Raw genomic sequence first — 17,933 nt, 5'->3', positions numbered from 1 at the left:
GATGATAAACAAAGTCAGTATATATAATCTATATTTTAAATGAAGGCAACAGTAGTATACTGCTGTTCAGAACAGTTTTGAAACCATCGTGTATTAGTTATACTGAATATTTATCAACAAGGTCTTGCTATGTTCCATTGAACTTTTTTTTAGAAAAAGGATGGGACTCTTTTTGACAAAACTCTATCTCGTCAACTTTCTGCTCAGTCATTGGTGACGTTTTATAATCTCTTGAGTATTAGCGGCAGGCTCTAGAATCCCGAATGAGTTTGGAAATGTAAATACCTTATGCAGGTGAAGTTAGCATGTGGAAAACGTATTATTCTAAAATCAAAATCGCTTCGTTTGTCATAGATTCTAGTACTGAGATGATCGCTTGTGTCAAATTCGAGGTATCAGTCTAAAAATGAGACGGCGGAATATATTAATGGAACCCAATCAGAAAAAAATCAGATTTTTTAATGGAAAGAGCATCATCAATACATGTGAATCAAATTATCTGGCTTCTTTGATTTTCTTAATTTTGATGATTGTCTGATTGATCTCCGAAATCGTTTGTAGATAATAAATACAATTTTATATAATTAGCATACGCTACCATTTTTATATCGAAAAACATTGTGAATTATTTCCTTTAGACGGTTTTTCAATTGTTGGAATAAAGGGTTGATTACCAAGGGGTTTTATGGGACTAATTTCATTTTCATTTTAACTTTGTTTGGATTCGAGCGTCACTGATGAGTCTTTTGATGACGAAACGCGCGTCTGGCGTATATACAAAATATAGTCCTGGTATCTATGATGAGTTTATTACTACCACTGAGTCGATACCACTGCTGGTGTTTCCCCGAGGGTATCACCAGCCCAGTAGTTTTTTGTGCTGACATGAATTATCATTGAATGATATGGTTATATTGACTGTTTACAAAATTTTGAATGTTTTGAGAATACTAAGGCTTGTCTACCTCAGGCATAGATTACCTTAGCTGTATTTGGCAAAACTTTTAGGAATTTTGGTTATCAATGCTCTTCAACTTCGTACTGTATTAGGCCTTTTAAACTTTTTTGGATTGTAGACCAAATACGTACTCGTCTAAAACTACCGAAGATATACCAATTTTATATGTAGACGAAACGCGCGTCTGGCGTATATACAAAATTTAGTCCTGGTATCTATGATGAGTTTATTCAGAGAAATATTTAGTTTTAAAGTTATACAGTTAAACAGTCTTTTAGAATCCATCATGGTTATTCCACTACACGAGTCAACGGTTTCACGGTATTTCTGAAGACCTTCCATGACTGCGAACATAATGTTTGTCAATCTTATCAACGAGCCCTTAGAACATGCAGATGAGCCAGTATTGTACCGTTGCTCATACGGAATGTTATGAGGCTTATATATTCAATACATACAAGGTACGTCCTGTTCAACACAATTTTCTTTGAACAACGAAGGACGTATGATACCTTGTCAAACGATATAGAATTATCTGAGTTTAATTTATTCCCAACTATTTTACAAGACACTCTTTGCAATACGATTTACCTACAAAAACAATAGTATTAGAAGCTTTGTCCTCAGAAACTAATCGAACAATTGAATTTTGAATATTCGGCTTAAAGCGTTCTTGATGAAGCGAGATTCAAAAGCACCTCGTACGCATGAAATTTGTTACGTGTTTTTTTACAGGTTTCACTTGCTAAATTTACTACTTGTACTATGTTTCTTTAAATTGATCCGAAGATTGAAAGCGTTTGAAATATTTATATACTAGTACTCTTAGTGCATATGAAAGTTCATTTCGTAGCAGCATTGTCTGTTGTCACCGTATTTGTGTGAGCAACTTCTAAGGCTAAATTTATTTTATATCAGTACTTTTAGTTGGTCAGTAAACACTTCTATTGTATGATAAATGATATTTACATGTATTTTTCCATCTTTCGTCTTTTCTTTTTTGCACAACAACATGGACCAAATTAGTATTTTAAGTATACTCGTCTGAAACTACAGTAGATATACCAATTTTATGTCGATATATCCTCATATCGACTTAATACTTTGTCCTCAGATGATACATATTTTTCAGGTCAATATACCCTCTAATCGGCCTCATGCAAAGGTTATAGTTGTATAATATTGCATGTTCATGTTAACATTTTATTTTTGTGTAATGTAAATCTGAGCAGACTTAATAAGTATGAATTACTCGTGTCCAATCCATTATAGTAATTTTTGTTTGGGTAAATAAAATGTATTAGACTAAAAAGAAATAGACAATACATACTCTTGAAGTATACATATCATCAATGGTTTGTTTAAATTTCAGGTACGAGACAAGTCCCCCCCCCCCCCCCCCAAATATTTGTAATCTATACTAAATATACTGTATTCAGGATATATGTGTAGTACGTGTTATTAATTTGCACAAGTTAATATATATATATAAGCGAATTATAAATAGACTGCCTACGATACTCTGTTGTTATTTACAAAAAAAGAGACAATTTGGTTGAAGTACAGAGCCTGTCGCTTCGTTTGTATGCTCAGTAAAGTAAATAAAATACTACTAAGAATTAAAAGGACTCTGTTCTTTCAATACTTGAAAACAATAAATAATGATATGATCTGATAATAATATTATGGTATATCGCGGGTACATAAATATAATAACATCACGTGATTATGATAAACAAAGTATAAGTTTAATATCTAGGTTGTCGTTGTTGTGATGGTATTTGACCTTTGTATTGTTGGTGCTGGATGTATTGGGTCAGCAGCTGCAAGATATGGGTCCAATATAGGGACAGTATGCCTCATCGGAGTTAAAGAACCAAAGGTAACATAATTAAACTTTTGACTAACATCGAATGCATTTACTTAAATCATGCTATATTAAAATATATAAGCAGGTTGAGAACAGCACCTCTAATGAGGAGTAACCACTCAATGCAATGACTAAATCTTTTATCAGGGGTGCATTTCAAGTGATACAAAATCTTTTTTTTGTTGTAAAAAACACTTTTAGTTCAAAACCATGAAAACGGCACATATTTATTTTATATTTGAAGTAACTTTTCACAACGAACTATACATCTATCTGGTATTTAGTATTATATATGGTTTATGCTTATATACTAAATATATATTTACACGTACACTGTGATTTTATTGTTGTAATTACCAATTATGTAAATCGATTGTATCAAATTTTATGTCCTTTTTATAGCCCCTGTAATTTGGAAAATAAAACTTTTCTATTCTATTATATTCTATTTTATGGCCAAAACATGTCAACGAAATTTGTAATATACCTGGACCTTTGTCTTCTTTATTATTAAAATGACGTGGACCCCTCTTTTTACAAAAGATGTTCAAAATAATTGATTTTTACCATTTTATGTTTAAAAATCGAAGTTTTTCTTTTTTCTTTCTTTTCTAAACAGTAAAATGCCCCTTTGTCTGAGGGACAGTCCCCCGTTTAAGGGATATTCTAAACCCGATAAGCTCTAAGCTCTTAGTATGACTCATTCATTCATCCCAGGCAATGCGGATCATTCAGTTATACATGTGTGCCAGTCGCCGAGCTTAGTCGATTGCGGTCGAGATTATTATTTAATAATACTCCAAGATTGAAATATGATAGACACCATTTTACCAGGCTGATGATTTTGTAGCCAGACGCTCATTTCTTCTGTATGAGACTCATAATTGCCGTTCGAATCAAAACTGTCAAGATCAAATACAAAGAGCATTAATCACCGAATATTTAAAGGCAATAAATCTATACCTGAAGGTAGAAAAGACTTAGTTTTTTTTTAATATTAAAACTTTTATTAACCAGTAAATATTCAGTAGCTATAAACATATCAATGCTATGTCTTGTTAAATAACTTTCAATATTAAAACAACAACTAAAACAGACTATGTAAGTGTTACTTGCTTTGGCTTTCGAACTTTTTTCATCTGGGCGTCACTGGTAAGTCTTGTGTGGACGAAACGCGCGTCTGGCGTGTTGGATTTTAAACCTGGTACCTCTTGTTAGCTATAATTCGTGTGTTTCTCTGTCATATATGTTCTCCCATTTATTTGTTTTGTAGTCCTGTCATGTAATGTTGTCATTTGAATGTTATATTTAACATTGCTATACAAGCGGGAGGTTTGGCATGCCACAAAACCAGGTTCAACCAACCATTTTTTAATGTCCTGTTCCAAGTTATAAAAATGGCCATTATAGTTCGTTTCTATGTGTTTTACATTTTAATGTTTTGTTTCTGTTGAGTCATAGTTCTCCTATTATATTTGATGTTTCCCTAAATTTTAGTTTGTAATCCGGATTTTTCTATATCGGTTTATGAATTTCGAACAGCAGTATACTACCGGTACTGTTGCCTTTATTGACTGTAATAGTTCCAGTTTGGACATACGAAAATCGCTTTTTTACAATAAATTCCAAATATGATCATCCATCAAATGACTGTTCTTTTTTGTCTTTTTCAAGGACCAAAGTGCATTAGGTGAAAGAGATATATTTGGTGCCCACTATGATGAGGGGCGAATTACAAGGTCTTCAGACACGGATTTTGTTTGGTCTAGTCTTGCCAAAGAATCTATTCCCAGGTATCGGGAAATAGAACATGCATCAGGTAAAGTTAATTAGTGTATTCATATGATTAAAAATTCTTCAATCAAATTAGTTTGAGTCGGGTTTCCTTTGCTGAATGAATAAAGATAAACCTACGTCCATTCGTTCTGTTCCGACATGTTGACAGTACAATGTAGTATTATGTGATTACCAAGTGAATGGTTTAGCTAGCAATACGACCAGGTTTAATCCACCTGTTTCTACACAAGGTACTACCTGGCTGTATAAAGAAAACCATGTGATAGTTGTTTTCAATTCGTTTGTTGTCTTTGATATTTTGACTTTGTTATTAGATAAGGGACTTCGTTTTCAGTATTATGTTTTTCTTACTTATCTCCTTTTCGTAAACGAGAGTTACAATTGCTGATGCTTAGTTTTCGGAACTTTTCTAACTTTCCAGGTATTTCTGGTAGTATTTCAAAGTCGAATTCCGTTTGTTTGTCCAATCACAACTTATTTTCATGTTTATTAAATGTGCTGTCTTTGAGTTAGTACTCACAATCAATTCATTTAATTGTCATCTTACTTTTTAAAAATCATGTAAAAATTTACTACACATATGGTTTAACACACATATTCCAGGTAAAAACCCTTGAACATTAGTTTGATGTGCTTCAGCTTTTGATTTTGTCATTTGATTAGGGACTGTCCGTTTTGAATTTTCCTCGAAGTTTGGTATTTTTGTGACTTTACTTTAAACTCTGTTATAAAGATGGTACATTTGTGCCTTCATTGTATATTAACTTAATTATACTTTGTAGGCATACATTTTTATGATGAAGCTGGATATATTATATGTGGTTCTGCTGGTAAAGAGTATATGAGGACCAACAAGGAATGTGCCAAGAACCATGGAATAAATGCCAAATTATGGTCAAGCAAAGAACTGAAAGAACATTTCCCATACTTGAATTTCTCCGAATCTGATGAAACTATTTACGAAAATAATAATTCTGGATATATAAGTCCAAGACGTCTTATAGAAGCACAAATTACAATTGCCAAGAAACAAGGTTGTCGCGTGATTGAAGAGGTAGCAAACGAAGTAGAGAGATGTGTTATTGATGGCGAATATATAATGTGTGTTACGACAGAGAGTGGTCAAAAGATTTATGCAAGGAAAGTATTACTTGCAACGGGTGCTTTTACTTCATTCAGGAAACTCCTGCCGAAATACGTCAACATTGATGTATGTTTGCGTCCTATCACTGTAGCTAGAGTCGAAATCAGTCCAGACGATTACCAAAAAGTTAGGTATAGTTGTATATCAAAACTGCATTTATAGAATAAGTACTGTAGTAATGTACATTCAAAGATTAGTAATAAAATTGAATACTGGTAAAATAAAACGATTGACAAAATTGATGTCAAAAGTCAAATCACAAAAATATTGAACTAAGAGGAAAATGGAATCGGAAAGTCCATAATCACATGTCAAAATCAAATAACAAAACACATCAAAAACGAATGGACAAGAACAGTCATATTATTGTATGGTGTTAGTACGTTATATGAGGAACATAGAATAACTGACAATAAAAAGTAAAATATAAAAATCACATATAACGTGCCAGAACGGGATCTGGTTTTTTTTCTTAGATATTATCTTCAAAATTCATACTGTTTATTTAATATCCTTCGACTCATAAGGAGTCCAATCCCATCAAACTGTGGACTGGATGTCAGTTCCGGGTCTATTAAATGATTTGTTTACATTGTATTTTCAAATTCCTAAATAGAGCCCCAGCATTATTTGTTTTGTGCTCAAATATGAAAAAAAGATTTGTTCGAAATAATGCTGGATATGGTCCAAGGCCTGATTGATAAAAGCACATCCCCCAGTCTTGGAGCCAGAAATGGTCATCACATATGATGTGCAAAACATTACAAAAAAATCTTTTAGCAACACTCTATACTTATCTGATACATGAATTATGTGTTATAAATGAGCGATGCATGGAGCAGAACACCAATTGAATTCAGTAGGTTATGTTATCGAGAAACGTCTGATATGAGAAAGGACACATTTATTACCAAACAGGTAGATATTTTGCATCATAGGTCCTCGCATAATTCACGTTATAAATCAGGACATATCCGACAGTAAAACAATGGTTCAACTAAGTTAATCGGTTCACTTTAAATGTTGCCTTTAAATCGTGGAAATGAGGGCCATCTCAGGCAGTTTTTGTTAAAAAAAAATTTAAAACAAACTTTTGAAATTTTCCTTTTTAATATTGTGACTGTTGAAACATTTCTATATAAAAATTATATCTTTTTTAGCAATATGCCATCGATCTCTTATTGTGGTACTGGAGCTGCAGATTGGAAGACAAAATTTATTCGACGGTCAGATAACACAGTGCGATTTTATATGCTGCCACCTGTTAGATATCCTGATGGTATTTCATTAGAATATAGTGATTTGTTTTTAGTGTATCTAAAGACATACATAGATTATTTTTTTTCATTTGCCCAAGGTATATTTTTAAGAGCAAAAGTAAATTTACTGTTTGCTTTATCTTAAAACTTCCATCAAGGAAAATCTTCTTCTTCTGTCTTGGTCAAAATTATATCATCTTTGGGTGGCTGGTGTTCTATCATACGACGGTGTGTTGCATATAATCATGACCGTCATACGACTTTAAAAGTAACGTTTCTAATATTTTGAGGTATGTAGTTTGTGTATGATTGTATGATAAATGCCCAGTTAGGTTGTAATAAGTCAGGAACCTGATGGTCAGTGGTTGTCGTATGTTGGTGTGCTTCATAAGTGTTTCTCGTTTCTCCTTTTTTTGGAGATTAGACCGTTGGGTTTCCTGTTTGACGGATAAAGTACGAATTTGGGTAGTTTCACTTTTACAGTTCTTGACTAATTTTGGATCATCAATGCTTTTCAACTTTATACTTGTTTGGCTTTATAATCCTGGTACCTTTGATAACTACATTGTATTAGTTTCCTATAAAGCGTTGTATGCTAGCGGGGGAATCATCAGTTATCCACGGCCACATGCCTCATTTCTGTATTTGGCATTTTTTTTAGGAACTTTGGTCCCCGGTGCTCTTCGGCTTCGTGCTTTGTTTGTCCTGTTACTTTTTTTGGGTTCGGGCGTCGCTGGTGGGTCTTTTGTGGACGAGACGCGCGTCTGACGTATATACAAAATTTAGTCCTGGTATCTTTGATGAGTTAATTCTGTGTTTCGTTGTGTTTCACATTTATTCTTTTTCTCAAATCATTTTCTCAAAAACAATCAGATGATGGTAAATTCAGGAACATTTTCGAATCAAGGAAACTTTTTTCATTCCCATGCACTAACAATACATCAAAGACATAAATACACATACTACATGTAAGTAATCTTAACTTTTATAAGTTAGTTTAAATTCATGACGTATATTATCTTCTCAGGAAAGTACTACATCAAGTTAGGTCACGACAGTGCAGACTTTCCTAAGATATTGAGGACAGCAACAGAAGTAAAACATTGGTACTGCAGTAGAGGTGATAAAAAAATGATCGAAAACATAGTTACCATTATCAAAGATATTGTTAAAGGTAAAAAGGAGGGTTGGGGAAAACGCTTTGACAAGTTCAAAGATGCATACAGAGCGTACGCCAATTTGTGATTGGCAGAAATTCTGGTTATATGCATAAAAGAGGGACGAAAGATACCAAAGGGACAGTCAAACTAATAAATGTAAAATAAACTGTCAACGTCATGGCTAAAAATTAAAAAAAGACAAACAGACAAACAATAGTACACATGACACAACATAGAAAAATAAAGAATAAACAACACGAACCCCACCAAAAACTAGGGGTGATATCAGGTGCTCTGGAAGGGTAAGCAGATCCTGCTCTACATGTGGCACCCGTTGTCTTGATTATACGCATAACTCTTCAATGCAAAAATTGAAAGAAAAAAAATCCGCTCCTCTTTCGTCTATTAACTATGGGTCCTCTTGATACCACAATGAGACCGCACCACTACCAACACAGAATAATCATAGATACGTATCTTTATAGCACAACGGTCCAGATATTGAGCCGTATCGCATGGTCAACATCGCGTTAGTTTTCATGTGGTTCTAGCTTCTTAAATTGTTGATACTGATTGGTCCTACTAAATCTTAAGATTTTACTGTGTAAACACAAGATACTGACTGAAATCTTTTAAGTTGACCTGTGGTTTTTACTTCATGTGTTATAAACTATTAGGAACTCAAATACTGCCGGTCACGAAATTTATCCATTATCGATTCGTATGTTGCTTTGAACATAATTGATTGATAAACTCGAAAGAACCATTATTCAGCCTTCATATGAAAAAGATAACCGCAGGTTGCAATTTTAAATTTCATTTAGGTATTTATGTTTGAAATGCTTGGAAGCAAATTATGATCATTGGTAGTAATTTAAATCTAAACAAGAGGCTGTCACAACGACAACCTGCAAACCGGATTTATTAGCACTTATTTGTGTCCGGGCAATATCACAAGAACCATTACTGATGTCAATATCAAATTTGACCTCTATTTTGTCATCAGTATCAACATATTAAAATTTGAAAAGCTTAGATTGAATGGTTTGTGAGTAAATGCAACAACGTGAATGGAAACACCATTTTACAATCTTTCAAGAACCATAACTCCTAAACGGTAAAAGTCAAAATCGTCATTATTGAACTTGACCTCTATTTTGTCATCAGTAACAACATATTAAAATTTGGGAAGCTTTGGTAGAACAGTTCATGCGTAAATACACGGACACGACTGGAAACGCCATTTTTCAATCTTTCAAGAGCCATAACTCCTGAACGGTAAAAGTCAAAATCGTCATTATTGAACTTGACCTTCATTTAGTTGTCAGTAACAACATATTAAAATTTTAAAAGCTTTGGTTGAACGGTTCTTGAGTTAATGCACGGACAACATTTGATTGCCACCCGCCCGACCGACCGCCCGCCCTGCCGCCCGCCCGCCGAGCATCCCCAATCTAATAACCGACATTTTTGTCACAAAAATCCGGTAAAAAATAAAATGGAAAGAAAAAAATCTGCAAATTATACTTATACTTATAAACGAGACATTTCGTCCCTCTTTTTAAAAAAATTAAAATTCATAACAGGAATATTGGTTTTATCGAACTCCAATGAGTTATTATTTTTTGTAATTAAAGAAGTTTAACCATTGTACATATATTATATGCAGCGTTTTTCAAGTAACCCTCCTGTAAACTACAAGTTGTTCTGTTTTACTTTTAGGACCAAAGCTGTCATCTTATGTCGGTGATTGTTGTGTTATAGTGAAAACTCCAACAGGTAGACCCTACATTGATCACATCCACTCACAGCTAGGCGTAGCTGTTGGCGGAAACGGATATGCAGCAAAGTCCTGCGATGAAATAGGTCGACTTGCTGCATTGTTGATAATGAAAAATAAATGGGATACATCCCTTCCGAAAGACGAGTTTACTGTCAAATACAAGACAGAAGGAAGTAAATTATAATAGAAGTAATAAAAAATTTCACTCAAATAAAAAATAAGATATATATATATATATATATTATAAGTTTTGTTCCAGCCTTGTTAAAAGAATAATTTTATTACCCCCTCCGGTCCGAAAAGTAGGAAAAAAACTGTCCTCCTTAAAGATAAATGAAATGGTATTTTATTAACTTACAGAATAAGACAGAACTGTTAAGTTAAATAACAAAAACACAGAAATCCTAGAAATTTCAAAACGAGAAGTATAAATCGACTAAAAGAAGATTTAGCCAGAAAGATAGACAATTCAAAGCGATTTTTTCTTTCTCAAGATAACTCTTTTTCCTTTTTCTTTTTGAAAATGAAATTCACCAAAAGTACCAAGTAAATTCAATATGCTCAATTCTTTTTTACCAAATATTTTGGAGTGAACAAAATTATATTTCTATAATTCTTTGCTTACCTGTTATGTGTACTTTAAAACGCTTCGGCATTTTTGTCTCGCCTCGGCGAAGTTGAATAAGCCTGACTTATATATGTGCTGTATCGGAGGGAAACAATGTATTAGTTTTTGACAAGTTAGGTTTAAGGGCAACAACTTGTGGTAGGTCAATAATACGTGTTATGCAGTTGTACTACCATTGGAATATATATCATTTCCAGGAAGATAAATTCGTCCCCATATATCGGTGATCAGTGGCGGATCATAAGTGGGGGCCCACTCCGGTCATTCTTCAGTGATTCCCTATATATAATCAACCAATTTTTGTCAAGAAAAGGGCGGCCGGGACCATGTCTCCACACACCCACACCTAAACGCGCCTCTTGTGATGGTCTATTGACTTTGAAATATTTTGGTGAGTTTAAATGTTAAACTTTGTGAGTGTATTAGTTTAAGATGAATCACTTATGGTAACCTTAATGATAATTAGTAGTTATATTAGTTTGTGTATGTCTCACTTCCATTTAAACATACTCGACCGTATGCACAGCCTTATCATGGTTTATTGATGTTTAAAGATTTTGTATAGTTCTGCTAGAGTTTCCCAGTTCGTTTTAAAATATAAGGAATCTAAACTTTTAGTTTTGTAAGCACTGTTGCTATCCTTGCAGCTTCTAGTTGTATTTTTCTGGTTTATTATATTTATATTCAAAACAACTATCCCATACTTCGTACCCATATTTCCGTAGTGGTCTTTTAAAAGTCACATAGATATTTGATAATATTTTAGTTTTTTATTGGAAAATGGAAATTTTAGTTTCCCCAGTACATTTGTTTGTTTTTATGTAGAATTTGTAATATTTGCTTAATCTGTTTCTGTATTGTTACGTGTAGAATCCTATTAGGCTTTAATACTACACGGCGGAGAATAGCGCCGTTGTTATTGGTGGTGTTCTTGTAGAGCGGTCTCGGATGCCTCTACAGAATATGCATGCACAACTGTATCTGGCAGTTGTTTCCAGTAAAAAAATAAAATCACAAAGATACTGAACTCCGAGGAAACTCAAAATGGAAAGTCCCTTATTAAACGGCATAAACAAAAGCCCAAAGACACCAAACGAATGGATAACAACTGCCATATTGCTGGCTTTGTACAGGCATTTGCTTAAGTGGAAAATGGTGAATTAAACCTTGTTTTATAGCTTGCTAAACCTCTCACTTGTATGACGGTCCGTATAAAATTCTATTATATTGACAACAACAAACAGACAAATTAGGTTAAAATGTCAAACATAAGGGTACACTGGTCAACGTTGTGTTATTATCTTAATCACTATAAAAAACAGATATATAAACAAACGTTTATCATGACACAATGACAGGATGTACAAGTACAGAGCCACGTTACTTGAAGAAAGAAATTCAAAATATGGCACTCATTCAAAGCATATAAGCAAAAACGAAAGACACGAATACGGAAATGATCATGATAGAAAAATAACACAATGATTGAATGTATAAGTACAGAGCCACGTCATATGTAACCAAGAATACAAAAAGATATACAGAAAAATAAAAATAAGAAAGGAAATGGGGAAAAGTATATTAGCAAAATGAAAGATCAGAAAACAAAAGTAAGCATAGAACAATAACAGAATGACGGGGTGTATAAGTACAGAGCCACGTCAAATGGATACCACCAAAAGAACGGACTAAACAGGAAAAGTAATATTCATAAAGGCAAATAAAAAGATACTACTAAAACAGCACTTTCTTAAGATGATAAACAACGTCAGTATACCAAGAATCTATAATTCAGGGGACCATCATCTTGTATTATGTGGGTGAAATCGTTTATCATTGAAACTGATCCTGAGATGACCGTGTAAGTCAAATTCGAGGTATTGGTCTAAATATGAGGCGGTTGTAGCCGTGTCGGTTGTTTCTTTTATTTCTAATTCTGGAGTACATATTAATTGAACCAAATCAGATAGGTTTGGATTTTATAATGGAAAAAAGTAAAATCACAAAAATACTGAACTTAGAGGAAAATCAATTCGGAAAGTCCATAATCACATGGCAAAATCAAATAACAAAACGCATCAAAAACGAATGGACAAGACTGTCATATTCCTGACTTGTTACAGGCATTTTCAAATGTAGAAAATAACACTATCAATATATCTTCTCGTTTTGTGTCTGAAGAAACCGATTCATATGAAAGTAAGAAGAGAAACACTGTCACAGTTCGTTTTCCGATAGGAAGGCCGACAATTTGTTGAGAAAGTCTACCTCCAAATTTAACAAATAATTATTTTGTTAATAAGAAACTCCAGCATACTGATAACTTGTTTCTCTGTGTAACATATTTTTCCATTTTGTTCACTATTAACAAAATATGCCGTATAGTATCCCAATGTAATAAATTTTTAGCGCATGCTACCATTTTAATGTTGAATAGCATTGCGGACTATTTCTTTTAGTAACTGGTTGTTTCCACAAAGAAGTGTTTGTATTGTGGCTTATTGCTGTCTTGCATTTTAAGCCATCTGGAGTTATTGTTACTTGTCGCTCAGTGATATCATCTGTTTCACAATTTGAATATTTGTTGGCTTTGATTGTTTTTTTCGGTCTTGCTAGTGTGACAAAATTGTAAACTGTTAAAGCCAGCACCAGACCCTCAACCACATTGTGTATCAGGATCAGACGTGGGCTGTGTCTTCTAAATTCCTTTTGCGTCTCCATTTCGAACTGGTGTCTCATGTTAGCGACTGACCCTGTTTCTCGACTGTTGTATTTTTTTTTTAATAAATCGCCGTATGAATCTGTTTTGAATACTTGTACGTTCCATTTTGTCTTTATCCCATTTCAAGTCATATATTGGTTCCCGATTGATTCATATGTGTTCCAGATTAATGTACCATATTACATTGTAGATCGTATTAGGGATATGTCATGATTCAAGTACGTTTTATGAAAGCTCAAGGTGGCTGACTGGCTGTCTTGCTTATGTTGCCGGTTTAATAATGTGGATACTCTATGTCATATTAATGACTTGTCGCGCGCTCCGTGTAAAATCACAAGTACGTCTGTTTGCCAACTACTGCATGCCTCCTGTAAAATACCATCAACACACCACAGGACCAACTCCAAATACAGAAAGGTCTAGACTCACTTGACAACTGGGCAAAGGACTGGGGTATACGTTTTAATGCCAGTTAATGCTATGTCATGTCAATTCACCGTAGCAGGTCCCCGCTCACATACAGTTATACACTAAGTAACCACATATTAAAGCAAGTCAATGAAAATCCATACGTAGGTGTAATTATTAGCGATAACTTGAAATGGACATCACACATTAACAAATTCTGCAACCAAGCCAATTCTACACTGGGATTCATCAGACGGATCCGGGTTAAACACTGCAACAAACATTTTAAGGAAACTGCCTACATCTCGCTTGTTCGCTCGGTCTCATATTACTCAGGCACTGCATGAGACCCATATCTACAAAAAGACATTAACCGCATAGAGAACATACAAAGAAGAGCAGCTAGATTTGTTTTTTAAGACTATACACGAACCAGTAGTGTCACCTCCATGATGAAGGACCTTAGATGGAAACTTGTGGAAAAAAGACGAGAACAACAAGCTGGTACTACTGTACTAAATAGCGAACGACCTAGCTGGAAACCATCCCCACTGAACATCATATAGAATTTAATACTAGACCATTCAGAATTCTAACGTCAAACAAATGAAACTTTTATCAGCAAATACTGACATTTATAAACATTGTTTTTCCACAAACTATCATTGCAGTGATTGGAACTTACTACCAAATACGGCCGTGAACTGTAAAATTGTGGAAAGTTTTAAGGCAGTTATATTGCGCGACTAGTTACATCAGTGGCGCACACACATTTCTCGGATAAGTTTTACTCAATATTTTGAGTTCATTTCCAGTATCATAAAATGTGCCTGGAACTAGAAAATGCTTTGTATTTTCCTAATTCAAAGATTTTTAAACAGTGTTTATAAAAAAATATCATTGATATTTCATGCCAATAAAGAAATATAAGCCAACATTGTGCCAACAATATGCCAACGTATTAGGTACTTATCTCCCCCTTTATACCACATACTTGAAAATTATATTATTTCAATGTTCTAACAAAAAAATGTGCTTTTCCTTCTTATTATGGTTGACAGACTGTATTTCAGAAAACATTTGGAAAACATCCATAAAACATATCCTAGACAATAGAAGAATATTTTGTCCAGATGTTTAAAAGATGTTGTCTGGATATTTTCAATTGACACTGAATAATATCAAAATTATGTTATTTTCAATATAAAATCAAGATATTTAAAAATAATCACTGTTATTAAAGAGATAATAGTAACTGCAATTACGATTATCCCAATATGGCGACGGCAGATATAGGTAAAATCTTTACAGTCATTTTACTCAAATGTAGCAAGTTTTTGTCACTAGTTACTCAGCTGCAAGGGTTTTCGATACCATTACATCATATTTGAATCGTAACGGTGCACTGGAATTGTCTAAGCGCTTTGAAAATTGCCGTTGAAAAACTCCAAAGAACTAGGAATGCCAAAAAATATGGGAATGAGCGATGAGGCAATTTTATAGGAAGTTATGATATATGGCAATAATTGTCAGGGGAACGCATGAGTCATCCTACATCAGATTTGTGATTAATAAGATTGAGAATGGAAGTGGGGAATGTATCACAGAGACAACAATCTGACCATACAAAAAACAACAATAGAAGGTCACCAATAGATCTTAAATGTCGCGAGAAATTCCCGCACCCGAAGGCGTCCTTCAGCTGGCCCTAAGACTGTTAAAGAACATTGATTTATCCTGAATAAAAACATAGTAAATATGGCTGACCAAACTGGCCCTGAAAGCAGCCGTTGTGAAGAATAAAGACCAAAATAGTAAAAAAAACAAAATCTACTCACCAAAACCAAGATGGCGGCCTCCATATTGCGACCTCCACTACTTGTTCCTGACCCATGGCATCAAATCATTTAAAGCTCACCAAACGCCTTCGGGCACAGAGCCGACCGTGCGAGGGCTGAAAAGCCAGTCAAGGTCGTTAAACACTTCCATATATATAAATATGATAATTATTGTTTTAAATCATTTAATGCAGGTGGCTATGTGTGCTATTTCTTCCCCTGGGAAGCGACTGCTGGTTCAATTCTAGTCCATACCCGTTATGCCATAATGAAGTAGGAAAGACGTTTAGTATTCGCTAGAGACAGTTTGACGAGAAATTAAGAACAACAGTTTATGCACTTTTGGGATATGGGATATTGCTACCCCCCTCCATTTTCTCCCCAAAAAAACCACCTTAAACGCGCACATAACATTGAAACTTTTAAAACAATTAGAATATCTACTTACCGACAGCTGCTTCATTGTCAATATATTGAACAGGTACATAGATATAGGAAGATGCGGTGTGAGTACTAATGAGACAACTCTCCATCCAAATAACAAATAACAATTTTAAAAAAGTAAACTATTATAGGTTAATGTACGATCTTCAATATGTATAGTATAGTATACATTAAAAGGTAATACATATTGTCTGTTTTAAGGGCAATTTTCCATAAAAGTGTGAATTTCAGACCTAAAAAAATTAGAAATCAACTTGTCAATTTTTTTATGTCTAGAGTTATTTTAAATACCTCTATTGTAGACCTTTTTGAAAATAAAAATATAAAGTGCAATCTCAAATACTCTTTAAAATAATATCATTTCATAATGTATGTACTGTTTCGCAGGGGACATTTGTCCACTACGAAACAGCTTTTAAACGCACATCTTATTGCATTTTAATGTCTCCTATAGACATTCTAGTTTGTTTTACTTTATAAACTAGAAAGATCTCATTTTTTTCTGAATGTGAGAACCATTTTTTACCGATAAATATAAGACAGTACTTCACATATAAACGTACAACTTATTATGTTACGTGGTGGACATTTTCATGAGTGTCGAGTGGACAAAACCGTTAGGATCGTAGTGGACAAAAAGTTTTGTAGTTGACATCAACCCCATACTATGTTGATAACATACTGAAAATTACATTAAACTAACCCTTGCTATAATTTGTTTTGCACGAAAAGAATTGAAAAAAATTAAAACCTCCAATACTTGTTTCGTAGGTGACCGTTTTGTAGTGGACATATTTACATGGGTTTTTATCCCACAATCTCCATATTGCAATAGTAACAAGAAAGATTATATTCATCAAAACACGTATTAAGCTGTACACTGATTTTGTTTCATAATTTTAGAACCAGATACTGAAGGAGATTTGAACGGTTTCGAAGTGGACATTAACAAAAATACGGATCACTCTGGTCTATTTGATGTGCTCTTTTTGTCAACAAGTTAAGTGCCGTTATTAAAACATCATTTTTTTGTAAGACCCTTATGTGTATATATCTTGCAAACATTGAGCATGAATGTTGAATAGGGCGTCTAGGGAAATGCCAGGAATCCATAGCTTATTAGTCCCTCTAAAAATATTATGTGTCTTTGCTTAAAAAAATGTTAAATCTAATTCCATGTAATGACTGCACAAAAAAATACTTGTAAAGATCAAAAACATTAATCTAATTCCATGTAATGACTGCACAAAAAAATACTTGTAAAGATCAAAAACTTTTTTTTTTAAAGTGGCTGGGACAGGTAATTGTAGGATTTGTCACCGCTTCAACTCCAATATTCAAATAGATAAACACAATCTAATTATCTGATTGGTCAATCTTCAGCTGTGATGCAAACATGAAATTATGTATTATCTCTTTAATACCAGTGAATAATGCTCTTTAAACATTCAGAACAAATATTTCCAGAAAATATGCTATTCACATGAGTACAGCCATACACATGATCACGTCAAAAACATTTTTCAATATATTTTAAAAATATCAATAAAATGTTTTTGTGCTACTTGACCTGGTTTATAGTGATTCGGAGTCAAGTATAATATGGGTTCCATGCAGAGGCGGATCCAGCCATTTATTAGGGGGGGGGGCAACTATTTTCTCCCATTCAAATGCATTGATCGTCCAAAAAAAGGGAGGGTTGCAACACTAGATACCCTTCCCCCTGGATCCGCCAATGGGTTCGTTTAATTTATCCGGCTTTAATTTCGGGAATAATCATCTTTTTTTATTGATTAGCATCTTGTGGGGTTGGATGTGTGGCTGTTTCAGTTCCCTTCTGATGAAAGTGTGAAAATATGTGTTATTAATAATTAATAATTAGTTTATATATTTTCTTTTAGAAGTAACTTTCCCGCGTGTTT

General features: G+C 33.9%; 1 protein-coding gene across 1 annotated transcript; it reads left to right on the top strand.

Annotated features, from left to right (window-relative positions):
• The first annotated feature begins 2,528 nt into the window (after positions 1-2,528).
• Positions 2,529-10,201, top strand: LOC134715035 (uncharacterized). Its single transcript, XM_063576889.1, has 7 exons — positions 2,529-2,555; positions 2,718-2,840; positions 4,503-4,647; positions 5,408-5,900; positions 6,930-7,048; positions 8,056-8,202; positions 9,911-10,201. Exons 1-7 carry the CDS (start codon positions 2,544-2,546, stop codon positions 10,153-10,155), a joined length of 1,284 nt encoding a protein of 427 aa, XP_063432959.1. The 5' UTR covers positions 2,529-2,543; the 3' UTR covers positions 10,156-10,201.
• The last annotated feature ends 7,732 nt before the right edge of the window (positions 10,202-17,933 follow it).

Source organism: Mytilus trossulus, chromosome 4, assembly GCF_036588685.1.
Source record: "Mytilus trossulus isolate FHL-02 chromosome 4, PNRI_Mtr1.1.1.hap1, whole genome shotgun sequence".
Taxonomy (NCBI): Eukaryota; Metazoa; Mollusca; class Bivalvia; order Mytilida; family Mytilidae; genus Mytilus; species Mytilus trossulus.
Note: the sequence above shows the minus strand (reverse complement) of the source record. Positions and strands in the feature narration are given on the sequence as shown.

Bases quoted from the DNA above. Each gene is read 5' to 3' on its own strand.
- LOC134715035 (XM_063576889.1), top strand. The intron at 4,648-5,407 runs GTAAAGTTAATT...TATACTTTGTAG, and splicing joins GGAAATAGAACATGCATCAG to GCATACATTTTTATGATGAA. The intron at 5,901-6,929 runs GTATAGTTGTAT...TATCTTTTTTAG, and splicing joins GACGATTACCAAAAAGTTAG to CAATATGCCATCGATCTCTT.